At 51.5% G+C, this 23,447-nt stretch overlaps 1 protein-coding gene across 1 annotated transcript in view; it reads left to right on the forward strand.

The window, feature by feature from the left end:
• The first annotated feature begins 3,165 nt into the window (after positions 1-3,165).
• The window catches only part of bop1 (BOP1 ribosomal biogenesis factor), a 57,012-nt gene continuing 36,730 nt past the window's right edge, over positions 3,166-23,447 (forward strand). Inside the window, exons 1-3 of the mRNA XM_042345632.1 lie at positions 3,166-3,283; positions 10,577-10,765; positions 11,217-11,342. Coding sequence (XP_042201566.1) covers positions 3,185-3,283; positions 10,577-10,765; positions 11,217-11,342 — 414 coding nt within the window. The 5' untranslated portion in view covers positions 3,166-3,184. The remainder of the gene's footprint in view (positions 3,284-10,576; positions 10,766-11,216; positions 11,343-23,447) is intronic.

A 23,447-nucleotide genomic window follows, 5' to 3' on the forward strand; every position in this document is an offset into this window, starting at 1 on the left:
CCGGGGGGTGAGAGCCGGGCCCCGGGGCCTAGAGTCGGACTGAGGCCCCGGGGTTTGGTGTCCGGCCCCGGGCTGTGTGTGGGGGCTGTGTGGGGGGGAGTCCGGGCTTCGCCGCTGTGTGGGAGGGAGAGGAGTGAGGAGAGAGGAGAGGAGAGACGGTCCCGGGGGCCTCCGTCACTAACCCGCGGCCGCGCGCTCCCCGCCAACCGCCGCCGCCATCTTACGCCGCTCCGCCGCCGCCGCCGCCGCCTCCTCACGCTCTCCCCGCCCCCCCCACCCCCCCCACCACCACCACCTGACCGTCTGCCCCTCTCTGTCTGTCTGTCTGTCTGTCTGTGTCTCTCTCTCTGTTTGTGCCTCTGACTGTCTGTCTCTCTGTTTCTGTCTCTCTGTTTGTCTGTATCTCACTGTCTGTCTCTCTCTGTCTGTCAGTCTCTGTCTGTTTGTGTCTCTCTCTGTCTGTCTCTCTGTCTCTCTCTCTTTCTGTCTCTGTCTGTTTCTGTCTCTCTCTTTCTGTCTCTCTGTCTGTCTGTATCTCACTGTCCGGTCTCTCTCTGTCTGTCTGTATCTCACTGTCCGGTCTCTCTCTGTTTGTATCTCGCTGTCTGTCTCTCTCTGTCTGTATCTCACTGTCTGGTCTCTCTGTCTGTCTGTATCTCACTGTCTGGTCTCTCTCTGTTTGTATCTCACTGTCTGGTCTCTCTCTGTCTGTCTGTATTTCACTGTCTGGTCTCTCTCTGTCTGTCTGTATCTCACTGTCTGGTCTCTCTCTGTTTGGTTGTATCTCACTGTCTGGTCTCTCTCTGTTTGTATCTCACTGTCTGGTCTCTCTCTGTCTGTCTGTATCTCACTGTCTGGTCTCTCTCTGTTTGTTTGTATCTCACTGTCTGGTCTCTCTCTGTTTGTATCTCACTGTCTGGTCTCTCTCTTTCTGTCTCTGTCTGTTTCTGTCTCTCTGTTTCTCTCTGTCTGTCTGTATCTCGCTCTCCGGTCTCTCTCTGTCTGTTTGTATCTCGCTGTCTGGTCTCTCTCTGTCTGTCTGTATCTCGCTGTCTGTCTCTCACTGTCTGGTCTCTCTCTGTCTGTTTGTATCTCGCTGTCTGGTCTCTCTCTGTCTGTTTGTATCTCGCTGTCTGGTCTCTCTCTGTTTGTTTGTATCTCGCTGTCTGGTCTCTCTCTGTCTGTTTGTATCTCGCTGTCTGGTCTCTCTCTGTTTGTTTGTATCTCGCTGTCTGGTCTCTCTCTGTCTGTTTGTATCTCGCTGTCTGGTCTCTCTCTGTCTGTTTGTATCTCGCTGTCTGTCTCTCTCTGTCTGTATCTCGCTGTCTGGTCTCTCTCTGTCTGCTCGCGTCTGTCGCTCTCTTGTCTGTCTGCGGGAGGGGGAAAGGGGGGGGGGGGGCAACTGCTAAACAACAACAACAACAACCCCCTCAAACACGCCCCTCAGCCTCCACCCCTCGAACACCCCTTCAACCCCTCTTCCTTCAAATCCCACCCCCCCCTCCCGAGAACCTCCCCGAAACCCCACCTCTTCTCAACCCCCCCCCCCCCCCAAACAGGGACCGCTCACCCCAACCGCCCGAAATAAGAGAAGCTTCCTCAGATTTTATATATATATATAGACCGGCGGTACCCGTTTGCGGCTACGCTTCCAACCAAAGGATGTAGATTTCAGTGATTTGTTTTTATCTGATCAAAATATGTATATATATATATATTTATTTATTCGTTTACTTATTGATATATATTCACGTTCGTCTCAGACACCTTCAAACCCGTTACAGAAAAGAAGACGCAACGTGTTGTTATCCCGCGACGGAACGCAACAGACCCGGCCCCCTGTGGTGGGGGGGTTTGCCTCGACAACGGCTTCCCCGCCTTGAGGTCTTTCCGCCCTTTACAGGTCGGAGTTACAACAACACCAACAACAACAAGATTTCATTTTATAGAGCGCCTTTCACGTCGGGAGGACGTCCCAAGGCGGCGGACAGTTGGGTCGGGAAATGGGGTCTTGTAACCCCTTCCTTATCCCTCCCCTCTTAGCGGGGCGTGTGGACAGGTTCACAGCACCTGTGCACCATTGGGGGTACACGCTTAGACAGTCGGAACGCCCGGACACTGAACACCCCCCCCCCCCCCCCCCCCGCCCCCCGATGAGGCGCACTTACCGCTTTTGGATGGCGCCCCGATGTGCGCCAATGCGCCCACATGCACTATATCCCCAACCTGACCCATGCCTGTCACTGCGGCGCGCCTTGCAAAGGGGTCCTGTTCCCCTTTTCTACAGGGGGCAGTTACACGGGTGGGCTAGTCCTGGCTCTGCCATCATTTTGCAGAACAGCGAACCTTTGCCCCACTCCCTGCCGCTCCCTCTTTTATGGGGTGGGGGGGGGGGGGAAGGGGGGGATCGGTTTGTGGCGGGGGGGGGGGGGGGGGTGGTTGCAGGCAGCAGGCGTGCACACATTTACGGCACGCTCTTTAGTTTGCATCCCGAGCCCTTCAAAGAAAAAGAAAAATGTAAAAAAAAACAAAGCGGTTACGCAATCAATCCACGACTGCTTGCGGGGATGCCGCCGCGCGCCGTTCCGCCCGCACAATACACAGTCACTGCACTGTGCAGCATATCTCTAGCGAAGCGCTTTGAGACCCCTCGAGGGCGTTGAGCAAGGGGCCATAATCAAACAATGAAAATAATAACCCTCGCATTTGATATAGCGCTTTTCACGTCGGGAGAGGACGTCCCAAAGCGCTTCACAGAACACACTGTAAAGTGAATTGACTGTATGTGTTTGTGGGCGAACGCGGCGGCCGATTGCGCACTGCGACGTCCCACAGGCGGTCGTGGATTGAAAATGACCAATTTATTATTGTTTTTGGAGGGATTATTATTAGGGCTGTGTGTGGAGGAAGGAAACCTGCCCGAGGTTTCGCCCTGACCTGCCTGGGGATTGAACCCGGGTCTCTCGCTTGCAAAGCGAGCGCTCTGACCACTGAGCTGCAGGACTGCACGAGGGTGGCGATCGCAAACCGCGAAACCCGCCCAAATGGGGCGTGAAACCCGCCCAACCGGCAGCGCGGCCGCCTCCTCCTCCTCCTCCTGCCCCGCCCCCACCCGCCCAGGTTGACCTGTGACCTCTCCTCGCCTCACGCGCTGGCGTCGCGCGGGGCGACCGTTGGGGCAAAGATGGCGGCCGAAAGCACGCGGGCGCCGGCAGCGGGGAGCAGCCGGGCGGCCGGGGGCAAGAGGGCGGCCTCGCTCGGCCCGCCGGAGGCAGAGGATCAGGTTGGTGGCGTCTCTTTCTCTCTCTGTGGGGTGGGGGGGGCGGCAGTATCTGCTGGCGGCCATGTCCTGCTGGGACAGGGAGCGCGAGACATGACAGCGCAGCTTCTGTCATGGCCGCCGCCTCCTCCCCCCCTCCCCCTCACCCCCCCCCCACCACCTCACCGCTCGACCCCCCCCCTCCCCCACCACCACACCCACCGCTCGACCCCCCCCCCCCACCTCACACCCACCGCTCCCCCCCACTCACACCCACCGCTCGACCCCCCCCCCCCCCACCACTCACATCCACCCCTCGACCCCCCCTCCCCCACCACTCACACCCACCGCTCGACCCCCCCCTCCCCCACCACTCAACCCACCGCTCGACCCCCCCCCCTCCCCCACACTCACACCCACCGCTCGACCCCCCCCCCCCCCCCACTCACACCCCCTCGACCCCCCTCCCCCCCCCACCCACCGCTCGACCCCCCCCCACACTCACACCACCACTGACCCCCCCACTCACACCCACCGCTCGACCACCCCCCTCCCACCACTCACACCCACCGCTCGACCACCCACCGCTCGACCCTCCCCCCACTCACACCCACCGCTCGACCCTCCCCCCACTTACACCCACCACTCGACCACTCCCCCCTCTCACCCAGCGCTCGACCCTCCCCCCACTCACACCTACCTCTTCCCCCCCCCACTCACACCCACTTCTTTCCCCCCCCCACTCACACCTACCTCTTTCCCCCCCACCACTCACACCCACCTCTCTCCCCCCCACCCACTCACACCCACCTCTCTTCCCCCCCCACCCACTCACACCCACCTCTCTCCCCCCCACCCACTCACACCCACCGCTCGACCCCCCCCACTCACACCCACCGCTCGACCCCCCCCCACTCACACCCACCTCTCTCCCCCCCCCCGACTCACACCCACCTCTCTCCCCCCCCCCCGACTCACACCCACCTCTCTCCCCTCCCACCCACTCACACCCACCGCTCTCCCCCACCCACTCACACCCACCTCTCTCCCCCCCCACCCATCACACCCACCTCTCTCCCCCCCACCCACTCACACCCACCTCTCTCCCCCCCCACCCACTCACACCCACCTCTCTCCCCCCCACCGACTCACACCCACCTCTCTCCCCCCCCCCCGACTCACACCCACCTCTCTCCCCTCCCACCCACTCACACCCACCTCTCTCCACCCCCACCCACCTCTCTCCCACCCCACCCACTCACACCCACCTCTCCCCCCCCACCCCCACTCACCCACCTCTCTCCCCACCCCCACTCACACTCACCGCTCGCCCCCCCACTCACACCCACCTCTATCCCCCCCCACACCCACCGCTCGACCCCCCCCCACACCCACCTCCTCCCCGCCACTCACACCCACCGCTCGAACCCCCCTCACACCCACCTCTCTCCCCCCCACTCACACCCACTCTCTCCCCCCCTCACACCCACCTCTCCCCCCTCACACCCACCTCTCTCCCCCCCCCCACTCACACCCACCTCTCTCCCCCCCCACTCACACCCACCGCTCGACCCCCCCCCCGACTCACACGCACCGCTCGACCCCCCCCCACTCACACCCACCGCTCTCCCCCCACTCACACCCACCTCTCCCCCCCCCACTCACACCCACCGCTCGCACAACCTCCTCTCTCTTGCACCCTCCCCCTCTCTCCCGCTCCCTCCTCTCTCTCTCGCAACCCCACCTCTCTCTCGCACCCTCTCCCTCTCTCTCGCACCCCCTCCTCTCTCGCCCACCCCCTCCTCTCTCCATTTACTTTGGAGTGACTGTATTTGTAGGAAAACGATGGAACAATGCACCCAATACGTAGCCACATGTACACCATGGAGTAACCTGCAATAATACATGGATTATATACCACGGCCTGACCTGTAACTTGCATGTATGGCTTGATTTTGGGAGCTCGGCAGGTATATTTTAAGACGTCTCAGAGAATCACCTTCTCTCACACGCAGTTACATACAGCATTCCTCAGGGTTCTACCCTCGGTCCTTTCCTTTTCACTGCCTATATACTCCTACTCGGCGATGTCATCCGCAGACATGGAGTTAAGACATGGATGGATGATACCCAACTCGACAACTACAACAACAACTTGCATTTATATATCGCTTGAATCTGCCTCCACCTTCGATTCCATGACCACTGTTGTTTTGACTGATTGACTGTCAGACATCAAGTCCAGGATGCATACTAACTTTCCTCAATTGAATGTTCACAAGATCACAAGATTTGTTTGAATACAGAAGACCCTTCAGCTCATCTAATCTCATCCCTCCAGAAGACCCCTTAATGCCCCCCATTACAGCATCATGCTATTTTTTAAACTAGTCCCTGTGCCCTGGCCTCAACCACCCTTCCTGACAACCTGCTGCAGTTATTGATAATCATCTGCATAAAGAAAATCTTTCTGGTGTTTGTGCTGAAATTGCACTTTACAACTCTAATAATATTAACCTAGAATAATAATCCTTACATTTGGTATAGCACCTTTCACGTATTATTCTACTGTCTTGGTGCATCCCGAAGTACTGATCCGGGTACTTCAAAATTTCATACACCTCTATGAGGTCCCCTCTGAGTCGTTTTCTCTTGAGACTGAAGAGCTCGAGCTTGTCTAAACGTTGTTCACAGCTCATTCCTCTAACACTGGCGATCAGCCTTATCGCTCTCCTCTGTCTTGTCTCTTGGCCCCGGGCAGCCCCCTTATGTCACAGTGATCAGAACTGCAGTATTCAAGGTAATTGCTGACCAGAGTGTACATCTGGGGATCTAAACTAAACTCAACTGATTTAGCAATATAGCCCAGCATTCTGTTTGCCTTGTAACTTGGTACATTGCTGTCTCACACTGGCTTGACATAGTGAGCGGCAGGTCAACAAAACACCCCTAGACCTTTTTTAGCTCTCCCTTTGTGAGTTCAATCCCATCCATGGAGTACTTGTGTGTCCTATTCCTGGATTCTATATATAACATATAGACTGCACAGATATAGTATAAATACTGTGCGTATATATAATAATAATCTTTGCATTTGATATAGCACCTTATCATGTTATTGAGATGTCTCAAAGCGTTGACTGTGTGTTTTGTGGGCAAAATGCAGCAGCTAATTATATATAATTATAATAATCCTTGCATTTGATATAGCGCCTCATAGCACTTCATATATACTGTAAAGTGAATTGACTGTATAATTTGTGGGCAAAACATTTATTGTGTATATGACTCCTGGCTTGACAATGCTAACTCCCTGCTCGCTGGCCTTCCAACTCTTTTCTCCATAAACTGCAGATTATTCAGAACACTCTGCTGTATTATTATTCTTTTCTCCACAAGCTGCAGATTAGTCAGAACACATCCGCACCATGACCAGCACTGCCTACCGCTACCTCCGCAACATTGCTGGACTCCGCCACTGCCTCACCCCTCAGGCTGCCGAAACCCTCACCCATGCGTTCGTCACCTCAAGTCACCTCAAGGCTTGATTACGGGAACTCCCTCCTCATCGGCCTGCCCAACTCTTCCCTTCACAAGCTGCAGATCATCCAAAAGCTTGTGTACTCTCACGCACCAGGCTCTGCGACCCCATCACTCCCACCCTCGCCCGACTCCACTGGCTCCCCATCCGCCAGAGGATTGAATTCAAGATCCTCGTCCTCACCTTTAAGGCCATCCACCCCCTCCTACGTCTCTGACCTGTTGACTCCCTACCAACCTGCCCGCTCCCTCCGCTCATCAGGCTCCGGCCTGCTCCCTGTCTCCCGCCCGACCCGTCCTACCATCAGTGGCTGGGCTTTCAGCCTCTCTCCATCCCATGGTCCCTTCACCTCGCTTTCTCCCTTGCATCCTTCAAGGCCAGTCTCAAGACCCTTCCCTTCAACCGTGCCTTTGGTCTCCCTCCCACCTTTCTGCCTTCCTTCACCCCTACACCACCCTCCCCCCACGCTCGGGCTCCGAAATCTAACTGTTCAGCGCTTTGGGACATCCTCCCGACGTGAAAGGCGCTCTACAAATGTAATTTTGTTGTTGTTGTTGTCTCTCCCACACTAAGCTCTGTGACCCTATCACCTCCACCCTCGCCACTGGCTCCCCATCCCCCAGAGGACAGAGTTCAAGGTCCCTGTCACCTTTCAGGTTTTCCAAGGGCTTGCTCCCTACTTCTGTGACCTATTAAACTTTACCAACTTGTCTGTTTGGCGAGCACTGGCCTTGCACACTCGAGTATCGGCGGTCGGGCCTTCAACCTCTCTAACCCACCCTGTCGAACTCCCATCATGGCGACCCTCCCTCTTCTCCTTTAAGGCCTGTCTCAAGACCTTCCTCTTTGACCCCGCCTTCTATCATCTTCCCACCCCTGCCCCCACCCCTCTTGATTCCAACCCCCAGCTCAGGTACAAACCCCTCACTTACGGATGTCCTCCAGACACGAAAGGCTGTATAAATGTAATTTATTGTTGTAGTACCTTGCGTTTATCTATATTAGATTTCATTTGACAGTCTTCTGGCCATGATCATACCTATCAAGCTCTCTTTGCAGGTCCTTTGCTGCCTCCTCTGGTGCCCCAACTTGGTGCCACCTACAAATTTAAATATTTAACACTAGGTTTTACACTCTGAACAAGACAGCTTGGCTGCACTCTCCACCTTGCAGAGCCAAATGTGTTTTGTTTGCCTCCCAACTGTTCTTTGAACTCCACATCCATGCTCTTACCCACTCAGCTTTCCCTAATGTCTGTAACACTACTGCCTCCCCGCTACTTCTCCCCTTGAGCCGCCGAGACCTTCATCCGCACATTGACTACGCCAATGCTCTGTTTGCTAGACGTCCCAGCTCTCCCTTACACAAACCATAGATTATCCAGAACTCTGTAACCCATGTCCTCTCCCGCACCAGGCTCCGTGAACGTATCACCCATCCCGCCCAGCTCCACTGGCTCGCCCTGCCGAGCAGATCAAGCTTAAGATCCTCGTTCTCACCTTCCATGGTTTCGCCTCACTCTACCATTGCGAACATCCTCAAATCATACCCACCTGGCTTCTCACTTCACTCGGGGAAACACTGGCCTGCTTCATGTCTCCTGGCCTACCAGGAGATATAGGATAGGCAGTCGGGCTTTCAACCATGCTCTCTGAAACTCCATCTCAGAGTCCCTTTGTCTCCTTCCCTCCCTTCCTTCAAGATCCACCTTAAGACCTATTTCTTTGACTGCGATTTTAATCATTTTTCTCCTCCTTCCCTCAGCTCGGGTGCACAGCCTGCAGCGTTGAGCACTTTGGAGCCCTGTAGCTCAAGGTTAGAGCACCCGCCTTGCAAGCAAGAGACCTGGGTTTGATTCCCTGCAGGACGAAATGCTTGCGAGGCGAGTGCTCCAACCAATTCCGCCACAGGACTCCCACCTATTGTAATCTTTGGTTAGTGTGCAGCGCCTGATCTCACCAGCAGATGACGATCCTCTGCTGCTTAGTGCAGAGAGTGAATGAAAGTACCCTTCCTCCTGCCGTCTGACTTCTGACTGTGAGAGACAGCACATCTTTCAGGACCCATCTGCGAGACTCATTTGGTTGCAATCAAAGGGCTCTCCACAGGAAAGGAGATGAGAGTGAGCGAGTGCGCGGCTTGCTTCCTAGCATTTGGGGGGTTGCAGCCATCCTGCACGTGTGGGAATTCTGCCTGTTCTTTCACTCTGATACCAACGATCCCAGTGCTGGGCTTCAAATGAAAATGATGCTTGAGGGCACGACCTCTGTGTTCATCCAAACTCCACATTTAACTTTCACTTTTTTTTCTAAACCAAGGCTAAGCTGTTGCTGTTTTCCTCTCCGGGTTCTGCTCCCACCTGTCTGCCATTTGCCGTTCAGTAATGAGCTGGTCGCTCTCTCACCTCTGGGTCAGAAGCTTGTGGTTTCGAGATACTCTGGAGAAAGCACTGTATTGCCAGAGGTGCCATCCTTCGGGTGAGGTCTTTAACCGAGATCTTATCTGTGCCTATTCAGGTGGACTTTGAAAATCTCACAAAACTTTTGGAAAAGTCCAGTGTCCCGGTGGGCAATACTTTAGATAAATCAGTCATTCACTTCATGGCTGTTTCTGTGCAAAATGACTGCTGCGTTTACCTGCCAAAACAGTCACTACACTTGACAGTAATTACCTGAGAAGTGCTTTGAGATGTTTATTGCAAAAAGGCACTATAAAATGCTTTTCTTTCTAATTCTATTGATATATCTATAAGTGTGATGTAATGAAGGTTCCATATAATAGTAATACTTGCATCAGTTAGCATCTATCATGTCAGGAGGATATTCAAAGCACTTCACATGATGTGCTTTCATTGTATGTTTTGTGGAGAAATGCTGAAGCTACTTTATGCACAGCAATGTCCCACAAACAACCATGAAGTGATTGATCAATTTTTATTATTTAGGGGATTGTTGGCCAGGACGCTGGGAGAAACTCCCTTCTCTTTTCCAATAGCGAAACGGATCTTTAACGTCTATCTAAATAGGCATAGGGGGTCTTCGGTTTATCTTCTCATCCAACACCCAGTACTGTAAGTCAGCAGGGGTTGGGGGGTTGGGGAGTTAGTCAGGGTCCACTGTGATTGGCCTCGCTCTGACGGGAGATGGGAGCAGAGCCAGACAGATCCACAGGAAATCCAAGGCACTACCAGTAGCCGATCACCCCCATTCTGCTATGCGCAGGATAAAATATTACAGTCAATTCACTTTAAAGTGCGTTCTGTGAAGCACTTTAAGATATCTCGAAGGCTCTATCTCAAATGCAAGTATTATTATTATTCTTGCAGGGCTCCATTGGCTCACCATCCCTTGGAGGATTGAGTTTAAAATCCTCATCCTCACTATTAAAGCCCTCCACGTCTTGCTCCTCCCTACCTCTGTGATCTATTAATATGGCCATCAGCCTCTCTGTCCTCATCTTCTGGAACTTCCGACCCCGTATTCCTCCACCTCACCCCCTTCCTTGCCTCCTTCAAGACCCATCTGAAGACCTTCCTCTTTGACCGTGCCTTCAGTCATCTTCCCAGCCCTACTTCCCCTACCCTCCAACCATGTTGATTCCAACCCTCAGCTCGGGTGCAAACCCTTAACTGTCCAACGCCTTAGCACGTCCTTCCAACGTGAAACGTGCTGTGTAAACTTACTTTGTTGTTGTTGTTGGGCTGTTTGGAGCTTTCTTAACAGTAGTGGCGTCCTTGTTTAAATTGTGCCTGAATTTGGTGTGTGCTTGCTTTCTAGTTGCCTCTCTTTGAAGCGTTGAATGTGAAGGAGGAGGAGGATGTAACGGACAGTGAGGAGAGCGTTTACTCTGGGCTGGAGGATTCAGGCAATGAGAGCAGTGACGAGGAGGAAGAGGGGGACGAGACTGAAGACAGTGGTCTTGAAGATAAGGGTGAAACCGATGAGAAGTCCAGCACACAGGCAGAGGTGAGTAACACTGATGAATTTCTGGTGGTTTGAACAGAGCAGTTCTCTGAGCGCTAGGACACTGACTCTCGTTTAATAACAATTAGGTTTCCACAGAGGTGAGAGCTTAAGTGACTGAGCCAGGAGGTGGTCCGATGAAACCTGAACTCTGTGTTCCCTTTCGGACACTTTGCCAATCAAGTGGTACAAAATATGAGTTCTTTCGTGAAGCCATGCATTCCTAAGTGCCGGCCTGGATCAGTCAGTAGCATTTCTCGCCTCTTAAGACAGAAGGTTGTGGGATCAAGCATGTCAGTACTGTGAACTCACAGTCTAGACTGATGCTGGAGGAAAGCCCTGCATTGATGAAGGTGCCATCCTTCAGATCCCGTCTTCATATTTAGCTGGACATTAAAGATACCATGGCCAGGATTATTATTAACAAACACTTATCTTGTTCTGCCATTGCCAGCCGGGCCAAGCTACCAGGCAGGAGGAAGATGAAGGGACTGGGAATGGGGACAAGTTGGAGACGTCTGAGCAATGGCGGAAACCTCCTCTAAATGACGAGTACGAAGTGGACACTTCAGATGAGGAGGTAAGCAGAATCTCGCTCACTCGACAGACCGTTCACTATGGAAGCAATGTGGCTGTTTAAATATGAACAGGGTGTGGGAGCTAACCCGCCACCCCAACCTCAGCAACTTGTGCAGTTATCACGAGGAACTGTTTGCTAATGTCCTGATATCAGCTCAACCTGCATGCTTGTCTGACCCACCACACACCTGTGATCAGGACCTGATATCCCCAGTGTAACTGAAAACAATGAGACATAATCCAGCCAATAGGCCTTTGCTGGAGGGTGGGTGGGTGTTGTGTTGTGGCTGAGGGAAAGCAGAGGGTGGTGGTGAGGTCAGCTAGATCACACTCCACATTTGTTTGTCTCCTCCCCTCAACCCCAGAGGTACAAACCAAGATGGGGCTGTGGAGTGAAGCAATATGTGAGTGGAGTGAGGGCAAGTGATGGGTGAAGTGCGGAATGGATTTGGGAGCGATGGTGAGAAGGAATGGGCCTGGGAGCGATGGTGGGTGGGTTTGGGAGTGACATTGAGGGGAGGAGTGGGTCTGGGAGTAATGGGGGGGGAGGGTCTCGGAGTGATGGTGAGAGGGAGGAGTGGGTCTTGGAATGATGGTGAAAGGGAGGAGTGGGTCTGGGAGTGATGGTGAGAGGCAGGAGTGGGTCTGGGAGTGATGGTGAGGCGGGGAGTGTGTCTGGAAGTGATGGGGAGGAGTGGGTTTGGGATTGAGGTGACGGGAGGGGGCGGGGGAGTAATAATCCCTATGGGATTGGCTCAGTGTTTGCGTGAGGCTGGATGCCCTGTGTCTGTTGTCCTTGTTGATTTAGCTTTAGGGGATTGGTGGCAGTGCAGTGCATTGTCTGAAATGCTGAAATCCTTCGGATGAGATGTTGAACCCATGATTGACCTGTAGGTGTGGGACATTGTTATGTGACTGCGTGACAATAGCGGCCTCCTTTTGTGCGGTAAGACTCTATGAAAAGCGGTCACTACACTTGATAGGCTGTTTCCTGTGAAACGCTTTGAGAGCAGTTTGACATTCTAGGCGCTGGATCAAATATGAGAATTACCCTGAGGCCGGCCGGCCTCTGTTTGAGCCACAGGCAGACGGAAGGACGGGAGGAAGAGTTAGCTGACCAATGGCAATTCCATGTGTGTGAAAGGAGTGAGTGACGAGGCATTGTGGAATAGATTGCTGGCACCCGTCCCTCTTCCACTTCCTGGCTCTCTCCGCTGTTGCCCGCAGACTCCAAGCTGCTGGGAATTCAACTGCACAGTAGCTGCAGGAGTCTCCTGGAATAGAGATCAGGCTGGAGCGGCTCTGCTGAAAGTGGAACTGTTTGTGTTTAGTGTTTGGGGGGGGAGGGAACGGTTCTCGAGCCGCGAGTGGAAGTGCACCAGACTGCTAACAGTCCCAGTGTGTGCTCAAACGTCTGCTGTAAATGGGATGTTTTCATATCGAGGCCCTGTGAGTAAATCACAGCATCTGTCCTTTTCGATTCTGCCGTCTAAATAATGATGCTCGCTTTTGATCCAGCGATTTGAACCTCGCAACTCCACCAAGTGTTTCTCCAGGAATTGCTGTCAAGTGTAGTGACTGTGTGTACTTATGGCAATCCATTTATGCACATCCAGGTCCAGTACAAGGCCATGAAGTGAACGAGCGATTGATTCATCTGCAGAATTGTTGTTAGGGAGAAACTCACTTCTCTTCTTGAATAATATCTGTTTGAACAGGCACAGTTAATTTAACGTCAAGGTTCATCTGAACTGGGAGCAGGAAGTCATCCCACCAAGCTCCTGTTAACCCTCCAAGCCAAAGGCCTAACGGGTAGGGTGGTCCTAGCTGGACAAGCAGCGGGAAAGCTTGCCAGACAGCGATATTATTGGCAAGCTACGCGGTTTTAGCTGGTTAGACTTTAGTAAAGCTAAAACAATACTTCAGGTTGCAACAAGACAGTAGAATAAGAGGACACGGGTTTAGAGTTGTAAAGGGGCGATTTCAGGACAGACACCAGGAAGTGTTTCTTCACACTCTGGGATCCCCAATTGTTTAGATTAAAACCACTTGTTTGGCACACTCTGTTGGGTCTTAGCTCTTGCCAACCGGCACCTAATACTCTCCAAAATTAGGTAAGCAACCTAGGGAAAGAAAATGCATTCCATTTCAGACACAGGGGGCCTCCCACGTGTAGGTGGGATACACTTGTGGAAATCGTCTTAAGCAAGGTCATGGGTTTCTGCATGTCAGACAGTCGGCTGACACCCCTCCCCACCCCCCCGCGATGGTGGGATGGTGTCTCCTGACAAAGCCACTACGCTGGATTATTATCATTATTTATCTTTTGGAAGGGATTATTACCCGTGGAAAAGCGATCAGCCAATCGACTAACAACTGGGTTCCTATTTACTGTTAGGTAAACAGGCGTGTGGAGTAAGGAAACTTGCCCAATATATTGAACCCGGGTTCTCTCGCTTGCAAGGCGAATGCTCTAACCCCTAAGCTACAGGAATCCACATGAAGTGGATAGATGCATGTGAGGACTTTGAAATCGATCTGGTCTGCGACAGGGAGCCAGTGGAGACTGGTAAGGACTGGGTGATAGGGGTGCATAGTGTGGGACAGGTGAGGATGTGGGCGGCCGGCAGACAGCAGTGTTTCTTTACGCAGAGAGCGATTAACCTGGCAAGCTACAGGCCCATTTGCCTGACCTTAAGAACTGGGTAACTTAAGAAATCAATGGGCTGAATCTGAATAATACTAGCGTTGAATTTTATACAGTACTTCATCATGTCCAAAACATCTCAAGGCATCTCAGAGGGAATAGCTGTCAAGTGTAAGACTTATTAGATGCTAGCAAGATCCAACGCATAGCCACAAAGTGAACGTATGATAGCCAGGAGTTGGAGAGATATAGATGTTCCCTTTTTTCAAGTGTCGTGTGATCCTTTGACGTCCACAAAGTGCTCCGGGATGTTACCCTGCATGAGGGGGGTGCTATATAAATGCAAGTTGCTGTTGTTGTTGTTCAGGTCTCGGTCTGNTTTTTTTGTTGTGCCCAGGAATCTGCAGCCTCTAATTTGTGAGGGGAGATTACTGCCGCCTGCCACGCACCCGGTTGCGAGGCTGCTTCACTGAAAGGAAGTCTGCGAAAGAGATTTGGGTGTCTTGCAGTATCGCTTATATCACTAGATGGCGCCTTTGTATTGCACAGGTTAGAGCTCCCTTCAGTAGTTTGTCCAATAACAGGGCCCGTGCCGACACGTCCTAAATGTCTGTCTGGCACAGCGAGTCACGTTGTACTCTAGTGACTGTCACATTTTCATGGGCTGTGCTCCCTACAGCAGGGACAAACCCAGAAACGTGTACGATTCTGGACAGAACACAGCAGTGGTGCCACCCTGGCATTGCAGAGCAGGAATGACAAACCCTGGTTGATTTTACTCCCTCATCTAATTGATGCTCACACTAAAGTCAGCCACACTAAACTCTGTACTCCCGTCACACCTGTCCTCCCTCACCATGTATCACAGGCTCCCTTTCAGACACTACGCCCCGAACCTTTGGAACTCCTCCCTCCGCCTTGCCCCTTCCTTCCCCTCTCTTTTAGATCATGACTGAAGGTCTCCCTCTTCAATCGTGCTTGCAGTCACCTCTCTCCCACCGGCTGAGCGTCAGGCTCCGCCACTATTGTGCGCTCCAAGACACTGCCCCGCATGAAGGGCTCTGTGTAAATGCAATTTGTAGTTGTTGTTGCTCAGTCTTTAGTTTTGTGGTGCCAATCAGCAGCAGCTCCATCATTAACACGATGATAACATAAACCTAAAACAGTACTTTAGGTTGCAACAAGATGTAGAACAAGAGGACACAGGTTTAGAGATGTAAAGGGGCAATTTCAGGACAGACACCAGAAAGTGTTTCTTTACCCAGAGGGTAATTAACGACTGGAACAGGGTTGCCAGGAAGCTGGGGTTGAGGCCAGGACACCGCGACTCGTTTAAAACACAGCTTAATGCTGCGATGGTAGAATGGGGTTCTGGAGGGATGAAATCAGATTGTGATCTTGTGAACTAAAAGCATTATTGAGCGCCGTGGTTTATGCAGAGTATGGGGTGTTGTGTCCCTCACGCCGTTCTACACAGTGTAAAGCGATTGAAACATTGAAAGCACGTGTGTGTTTTAATTGCTAGCGTTCATATACCGTGAAGTACCGTTGAGGTTTTGAGTTTGTTGGTGAAAGTGGGAAGTGTTGTCGCAGCCTACGGGCTCTCTGCCCCCACCCTCTCGAACTCCATCCCAGAGCACCTCTGCATTGCTGCTGCTTCTTCCTCCGTCTCAAGACCTTCCTCTTCGAGTGTGCCTTCTGTCATCTTCCAACACTACCCTCCCTGCTCTCCATATCCATCCTGACTCCAGCCCACAACTCGGATGAAGGCCTTGACTGTCTAGTCCCTTAGGACATCCTCCTGACGTGAAAGGCGCTGTATAAATACAATTTGTTATTGTTGTGACCAGGGGCACTTTATCTTAAGGCTTTTATCCCCCCCCACACACACACACGCACACACACACACACACCAGGAGATGGGGGTGTTTTGGAAGGGAGGTGGTTGCTGACAGGAGATGAATCGTGGCTTTGCCGAGCTGTGAGTTGCTGATCACTTCCCTGCTGCTGTACTGTAACGAGAAGCCCAGCAGCGGGGGGTGGGGAGGGAGAAGCCACATGCAGGTGCAGTGCTCAAGCACAGACCCACAGCCCAGCCACCTGTTGTTGTGTGGTGGCTTTTAGTGCTTCCTTTCATCCGGCCTCTCCACTGGCCACGTGCCTTCCAATAGCTTTCTGATTGAAACCAACTGGAGCAGCGGAGCCGGTATTGGGGCCTCGGTCAGGGGAGCCTGTAAGTGAGGCGGTGGGGCGGGGGGGGGGGGGTAATAGGAAGAGAGCAGGGCTGAGGGAGAAGGGCTGTATTGGATAGATCTGGGTTATCTCTCTCTGCTTAGCTCACTCGCTCACACTCTGCCTGGCTCACTCAGTCCCACTCTTTGCTAGGCTCGCTCGCTAACTCACTTCCTCCCACTCTCTACCTGACTCAAATAAGTAATAATAATAATCCGTGCATTTGATTTAGCGCTTTTCACATCTTCTAGACGTCTCAAAGCGCTTCGCAGAATATGTTGTAAAGTGAATTGACCGTATATTTGTGGGCGAAACGCGGCAGCCAATTGCACACAGCAGTGTCCCACAAACAGTTGTGGATTGAATTTATTATTGTTTTGCTTTGGAGGGATTATTATTGGGCGTGTGGAGTAAGGAAACTTTCCCAAGGTTTTGCCCTGCCTGGAATTGAACTCAGGTGTCTCGCTTGCAAGGCGAATGCTCGAACCACTGAGCTACAGGACTCTACAATCACTCACTCCCACTCTATGCTTGGCTCACTTGCTCCCACTCTCTGCCTCGTTTGCTCTCTCGCTCATGTATTTGCTTCTCGGTCTGAATGTTGTGTGTTTGAGCCCCATTTTAAGCTCACGGTCGAGGCTGGCCTTCCAGAGCACTTCACTGTCTGAGGCACCATTTTTACTTACTTTTAAGACACTGGAGAAGGGAATTTTCCCTTGTGTTGGGGCCTCCTCTAGGTTGACTCAGGCATTTCACTATTGTTTGTTGGATCTTGCCTGGGTTTCCGTGTTGCCTACAATACACAGTTCAAGTGATTCGTGTTGAGCTCTTTTTTTTGGTCAGCCAGGGTTTTGGGGTGCGGGGGGGATCTGACACATGTGGAAACCCATTACCATTCTTAAGAGTCTCCAAACTGAGACTGGGTGTTGGGGTAACTGCTGTAAACCGTATAGCTTTGCCATTGAGAACACTGTCTGGCCAGCTTTCCCGTTGCTTGTCTAGCCAGGACCACCCTATCCATTAGGGCTTTGGCTTGCATGGGTTAACAGAAGCTGAGTGGGATGACTCCCTGCCCCCCCCGTGACTGATCTACCCATCTAAGATTTGCCAATGAGCCAGGCTGGGCTGTGCTGCCATCAGCAGTGGCCTGGGCTACTGCGGACCCGCCTGGCTCAGGAACCTGACTACTGAGACAGCTATAGAGGTCTGGCTCGATTCCAGCATTCCATTGCCAGGCATGTCACCTTGGAGCTAATTCATGCACTTGTGCTTTTCTCTTTGGAGCTAATTTAGCTCCACGGAGACCCCGTTTACCCTACAGCTCTTTTTCAGTGTTCTAAGGCTCCATAAAAGCACAAGTGCATGGTATCGGCACAGGCCTATGCACACACGGTGCATCTGTGCTCACCATTCAGTGGAGAATTGCAGAAATGGGGCTTCAATGGGTTTGGTTTAATTGCCTGTGTTTGTCTAAATTCACTAATCAGCTGAGCTCTGACTGGGATGTTGAAGTGGAACATTGGATTTTCCACCTTGGTCCCAGCGGCAGTTTAATAACATTCCTGCATCTGATATGGTGCCCATACTGTCAGTCTCAAAGTGCTTCACAGGGAATTGCCATGAAATGTAGTGACTGTATTTTTAGGCAAGCACAGCAGCCAATTCTCACACAACATAAACAGCCATCGTGTGAATGAGCAATTAATCTGGAGGATTGGGTTGTTGGTCAGCACACTGGACCACTCCCTTCTCCTTACCGATATCCTTACCAATCTCTCCTCCCCGCACCCACACACTCACTCACCATTTACAGGCACAGTTTTAGTTTAACGTTTCATCTCCAACAACGCAATGCCTCCCTCAGCACTGCACTGGAGTACCAGCCTGGACGGCGAGCTCAAAGTCCCCGATCTTCTGACCCGGAGCAAGTGCGGCAAGTGGCCGAGGGACAGGAGACACTGTCTGACTTACTGACCCCTTGCTGCTCCCAAACAGGCTGTGAGGCACGAGCCGTGGCCACGGGTTCAGTGCGCTGCTGTTTGGCTCAGTCAGAGCCACTCCTGGGGGAAAAAGCTGCAGTTCAGTGAATAATATCCTAGCTTGAACGGCTTCCCGGTCTGGACTGCAGCCCCAGTAATTGAGGTGGAACAGAAGGGAAACTGGGCAGCGAGCCTGAAATAACTTCAGGAGCAGCAGCTACCGGAGATCAAATCTCACTCTCACTGAAAACCAAAACCATCTTCCTGCATTTTCACCCGTGTTTTTAAAAAAAATAAAACTCCTCCTCCCACACTGGGGGCGCGCTGCAGGCAGACAGAGAGACGTGGGAGGAAACTGGTAGCTGATATCATCTGTGGGACGCGTCGAGGTGGCAAACCTCAACACATTGCTCTTCATGTAACTTTCCAAGAATCCTCACTGCCTTGTTGTCCCTATGCACTGTTTGGCTGCTGGACCTGGGCAGGAAAGGGGCCTTGGGCACCTTTCACTGTGAATCTCTTACCCACCAACAACTGCTCATAAACCTTGGGAGGTGTTTGTTGAGATGGAGGGGACAGGACAGTGACCTTATCAAAATGCACAACTGACTGTCAGTTGTGAGGGTGAAACCGTAGGCAAGTTTCCTTACTCCACACGCCTGTGTTTACCTAGCAGTAAGTAGGAACCCGGTTGTTAGGTGATTGGCAGATCACTTTCCAGGGGTAATAATCCCTCCCCAAAAAATCTAATAATATATATAAAAAAAGTTTGGTCACTCAACTTGGTCACTGCTGGGCACAATTGACTGCTGCGTTTCTCCCACAATATATATATAGTCGATTCACTTTACAGTATATTCTGTGAAGTGCTTCAACGACGTGATAAGGCGGGATACCAAATGCAAGGATTTTTATTGATTGGGGGGAATAGTTGCTGGATGCTTATATGTCCTTCCTAAGGGAGCGCACAAAATATCATGAGAGACTGGGTCTTGCCTTTGTTCTGTTTAGGGCTCACAGCAAGACTAGAGGTTTCAATACGTCAGCTATTACTGACCATGAGAACAGCAAAGAGCTTCTGTTTTCCATATTGAGACATTGCTAGATACTTCACAGTAATTCCTGTCAAGTGTCGTGTCAAGGAGTCCTGTAGTTTCGTGGTTAGAGCACTCGCTTTGCAAGCAAGAGGACCTGGGTTCGATTCCCGGCAAGGTGAAACGTTGGGCATGTTTGTTTACCCTACACGTTGTTAGTCGATTGGCAGATTGCTATTCCGGGGGTGATAATCCCTTCAAATAAAAAGTCACTTAATCCGTGACTGTTTGTGGGACACTGCTGTACGCGATTGGCTGCCTCGGTTCGCCCACAAAGCAAACAGTCAAACACTTTACAGTATATTAAGCGCTTTGAGACATCTAGAAGAAGCGATAAGGCGCTATATCAAATGCAACGATTATTACTATAGTGACTCTATTTATAGGCAAACACAACAGCCAATTATGTGCACAGAAAGGTTCTGCGAACAGCCACGAAGTGAACAGTTAATCATCTGGAGGATTGTTAAAACTCAATGTAACTCACTTCTATTTCTCACTAGCGTCAAAGGATCTTTTAACGTCCACCTGAATAGACAGATAAGATCTGCAATTTCTGTCTCAACTGAAAAGCACCTCTGACAACGTAGGGTTCCTCTCGTACTTCACTGGACCGTGAGCTCCAAGACCCAGGGCGTGGGGCTTCAAAGCCACAGCCGTGCGACCTAGAGATGAGAGCGGAAAGGCAGGGTCAGGCTGATCCACATGTTGCGCTGAGCCGCCTGCTACTGTACTGCTGTCTGAAGCCGTGCTCAGTTGGGAGATACAGTCTCCGGTGACGCACTGTAACTGCTTGACCAGTCGGCCCAGGTGCAGGCTGCCGGGAGACGGTTAACGGCCTCTAAGGAAGGCCGTTGACGGTTGTTTTTCTAGGGAAAAGAGCAACCTCCATAAATCAGTTGTGAGGCTGCGACTGTCAGTTGTGAGGGTTACTGACTGGTTTGTGTGGTGCGCTTCTCACCACTCACTGTGCACCACAGAAACCAGCCAGTAACTTACTGTATCGCACTGTGCCCTGAGAAAGCAGACACTTATATCTGTCCAGGAGCTGGGATACAGTCAGGGGGGGTCCTGACCTCCGATGCAGCTGCTGCTTATTGGGGGGTGAGGTGGTGTGGGGTGGGGGGGGAGAGGAGAGAGAGACAGAGAATGACATCTACTCTGATGCCACACTTGTACTCGGGATGTCTTGCAGTACATTAATTGCTAGGCAGGTTTCTAACAGCATAATTCATAATCCTTGCATTTAGTGGGGTCCTGTAGCGCATTGGTTAAAGCGCTCGACTTGCAAGTGAGAGGACCTGGGTTTGATTCCCGGGCAGGGTGAAAGGTTAGGCAAGTTTCACTTACTCCATACGCCTCTGTTTACCTAGGAGTAAGTAGGAATCCGGTTGTTAAGTCGTTTGGCAGATCGCTTTCCGTGGTCAATAATCTCTTCAAATAAAAATAATTTTACAAAAAAAATTGTTCACTCAATCCATGACTGTTCGTGGGACACTACTGTGTCCAATTGCCTGCTGCGTTTTGCCCACGAAAGTTATATTATTATTATCAATTCATTTTACAATATATTCTGTGAAGCGCTTTGATACATCTCAAAGACATGATAAGGCGCGATATCAAATGCAAGGATTATTATTATAGGATTATTAATATAATGTCTTATCAAATTGTTGAGTCTCAAAGATTTAGTCAAAGCTTCATGGCATTTACTGTAAAAGTGCAGTGAGTTTGTTTTGTGGGTGAACACAGCAGCCAATTTGCACACAACAACGTCCCACAAACAGCCACCGAGTGAGTGACCCAATTTTATTTGAGAATTGTTGGTCAGGACACCGGGAGAGAGAAACTCCCTTCTCTTTTCCAATAGCGCTTGTGGGATCTTTAACCTGAACAGGCAGACAGGGCCTCGGTTTAATGTCTTATCGAAGGGCAGTAACTTTGAAAGTGTTTGCTTAAATCATGGTGTGGACGGACTCCAGTCATTCCAGCTCTCGCCTCTTTGCTTGAGGGTTATGGGTTTCCAACTCCACCTCAGGACTTTGAGCTCACAGTCTACTTATGGTTACCTCTCTCGCCCCCTGGTACAGTGTCAGACCTCTTGAGGAGCGCTATATAAATGCAAGTTGTTGTTGTTAAATCACGCACGACAGGGTGTAAACGCTGCCAGTCCTGGGGTGACCTGACTTAGAGTGTAATAATGAACTCTGACATGGATACCGGTGACTAATACGAGGGCTGATTCAGCACTTTTATACATAAAATAAACACATTCGCTTACACAGGCAAGTCTTTTACTTGACCTGACTGCCCTTTGGCTCAGGAGCAGGGTCCTGCTTGCATCTGTGAGGTGAAACTCCCTGACAGCTTAATCATTCAAACGTGTGCTCGGCACTTCTGTGTGTGTCAGAGAACGAGAGGGGAATAGTGCAGAGGGTAGTTTTGTATATGAAAGAAATAATGGCGAGGTTAGTATTTGTATGAGAAAGAAATGGTGGCGAGAGAGAGAAATGGTGGACACGTTAGCCTTTGTGTATGACAGAGTATGTGAGAGAAGTAGTAGAGACGTTAATGTTTGTGCATGAGCGAGAAAGAAATAAGTTTGTATATATGTGGGTGGGGGGGGGGGGCGTGGAAAGAGAGAGAGAGTGAGAAAGAATGAAGGAACCAAGGAATAAACAGGCCACAGGGAGACGGGAGGAAGGAAGAACAAATGAGGAAACGGTTATATTGGATGGCGTGAGGTCTGGGATCAAGCTAACAGTGCCGTCATTGTAAGGTGATGCGGGGGGAGGAGGAATTGGGGAACTCTCCACTCCCAGGAGAAGGTGGACAGGAACTGTGCAAGTGAAGCATTCCAACAGTAGGGAATGTCTTCCTCTTTCTCCAGACAGCAGACTGGAGCAGGGCCAGCTCCTGTACCTGCAGCTCCAATCCAGCCTGTGCAAAACCTGCCTGCACTTGGCTGAGAGGAGGGGAGCGCGGCTGCCAAGTACAGGCAGATGTGGGCCTGCTGTGTGTTAACCCTTTCCAGGTCCTGCCTGCCCGCAGATACGAAACTACAGCCAAGCTCGCTCGAGCCTTGAATTGACTGAATAGAAGGATTATCAAACTGGGATGCCATTCCCATTGCCAAGATATGGGATGCCAGTAGAGCACTCCCAAGTGGGGGAGTGAGCACCGGCACAGACATGATGGGGAAAGAGGAGGGGAATCGATTTGCAGTCGAACGCTGCAGTGAGCAGCGAACACCAGCACAAGCACGATAGGGAGAGAGCAGGGGATGGGATGAGAGTAGAGAGCTCCAGTGGGGTGAGCGAGCACCAGCACAGACACGATGGGGGAAAGAACAGAGAATGGGATTAAAGTCGAGAGCTTCTCACGGGCATCTTTCCTCGCGAGTGTGCGCTACGTATCTTGTCTCTCTCACCCCTTGTGAATTCTCTCTGGCCACGTAAGAGTAGCCCAGGGGCAGTGCTGACTTTCTCAGAGTGGGAAGGCTTTAATGGTTGTGTTTGTGTTCTCGTGGAGAGGAAGGTCACTGCCTCCTGCGGGAGCCTGCGCGCTCCGCTCCCCCTCTAAATTGGCCACGTTGTCAGCCGGCCCCTCAGCTACTGCATCTCCACTTTCCAGCTGATGTATAAAGCAGATTTATTTTTTAATAATAATAATAATGATGATGAGAAATGATCCAGTGGAAAGTTGTGCAATGCAGAAGTCACAAAGCCTCAAATGGCAGCCGTGATGTTCGTCCGGCCAGAGTGAGTGGGACGCTCCCAGGTGGAGCTAGTATTTTCTTTTACATGGAGATTAACACTGCCAGGGCTGTTTGGGAACAATACACCAATTTGCATTTATATCGCGGCCATAATATAGGCTTAACATCTCGGAGAGTGTCACAGTGTGGGTCGGATGCTGAGCAAAGGAGCTGGGGTGGGGGGGAAGGGGAGGTGGCCATAGGAAAGGCTAGGTTTCAAGGTGGGATTTGAAGACGGAGAGTGAGTGAGGCAGAGGGACTGGGGTAGTGAGTTGCACTTTAATGGGGTCTGATCATGTCCAGATGTACTACTGTAATTACCGTCAGATATAGTGACTGTCTTTTGTGGCAGCTATTTTGCTCATGGCAAGGTCTCGCAAATGGCCATGAATGAATG

This window comes from Callorhinchus milii, unplaced genomic scaffold (genome assembly GCF_018977255.1).
Source record: "Callorhinchus milii isolate IMCB2004 unplaced genomic scaffold, IMCB_Cmil_1.0 Scaffold70, whole genome shotgun sequence".
Taxonomy (NCBI): Eukaryota; Metazoa; Chordata; class Chondrichthyes; order Chimaeriformes; family Callorhinchidae; genus Callorhinchus; species Callorhinchus milii.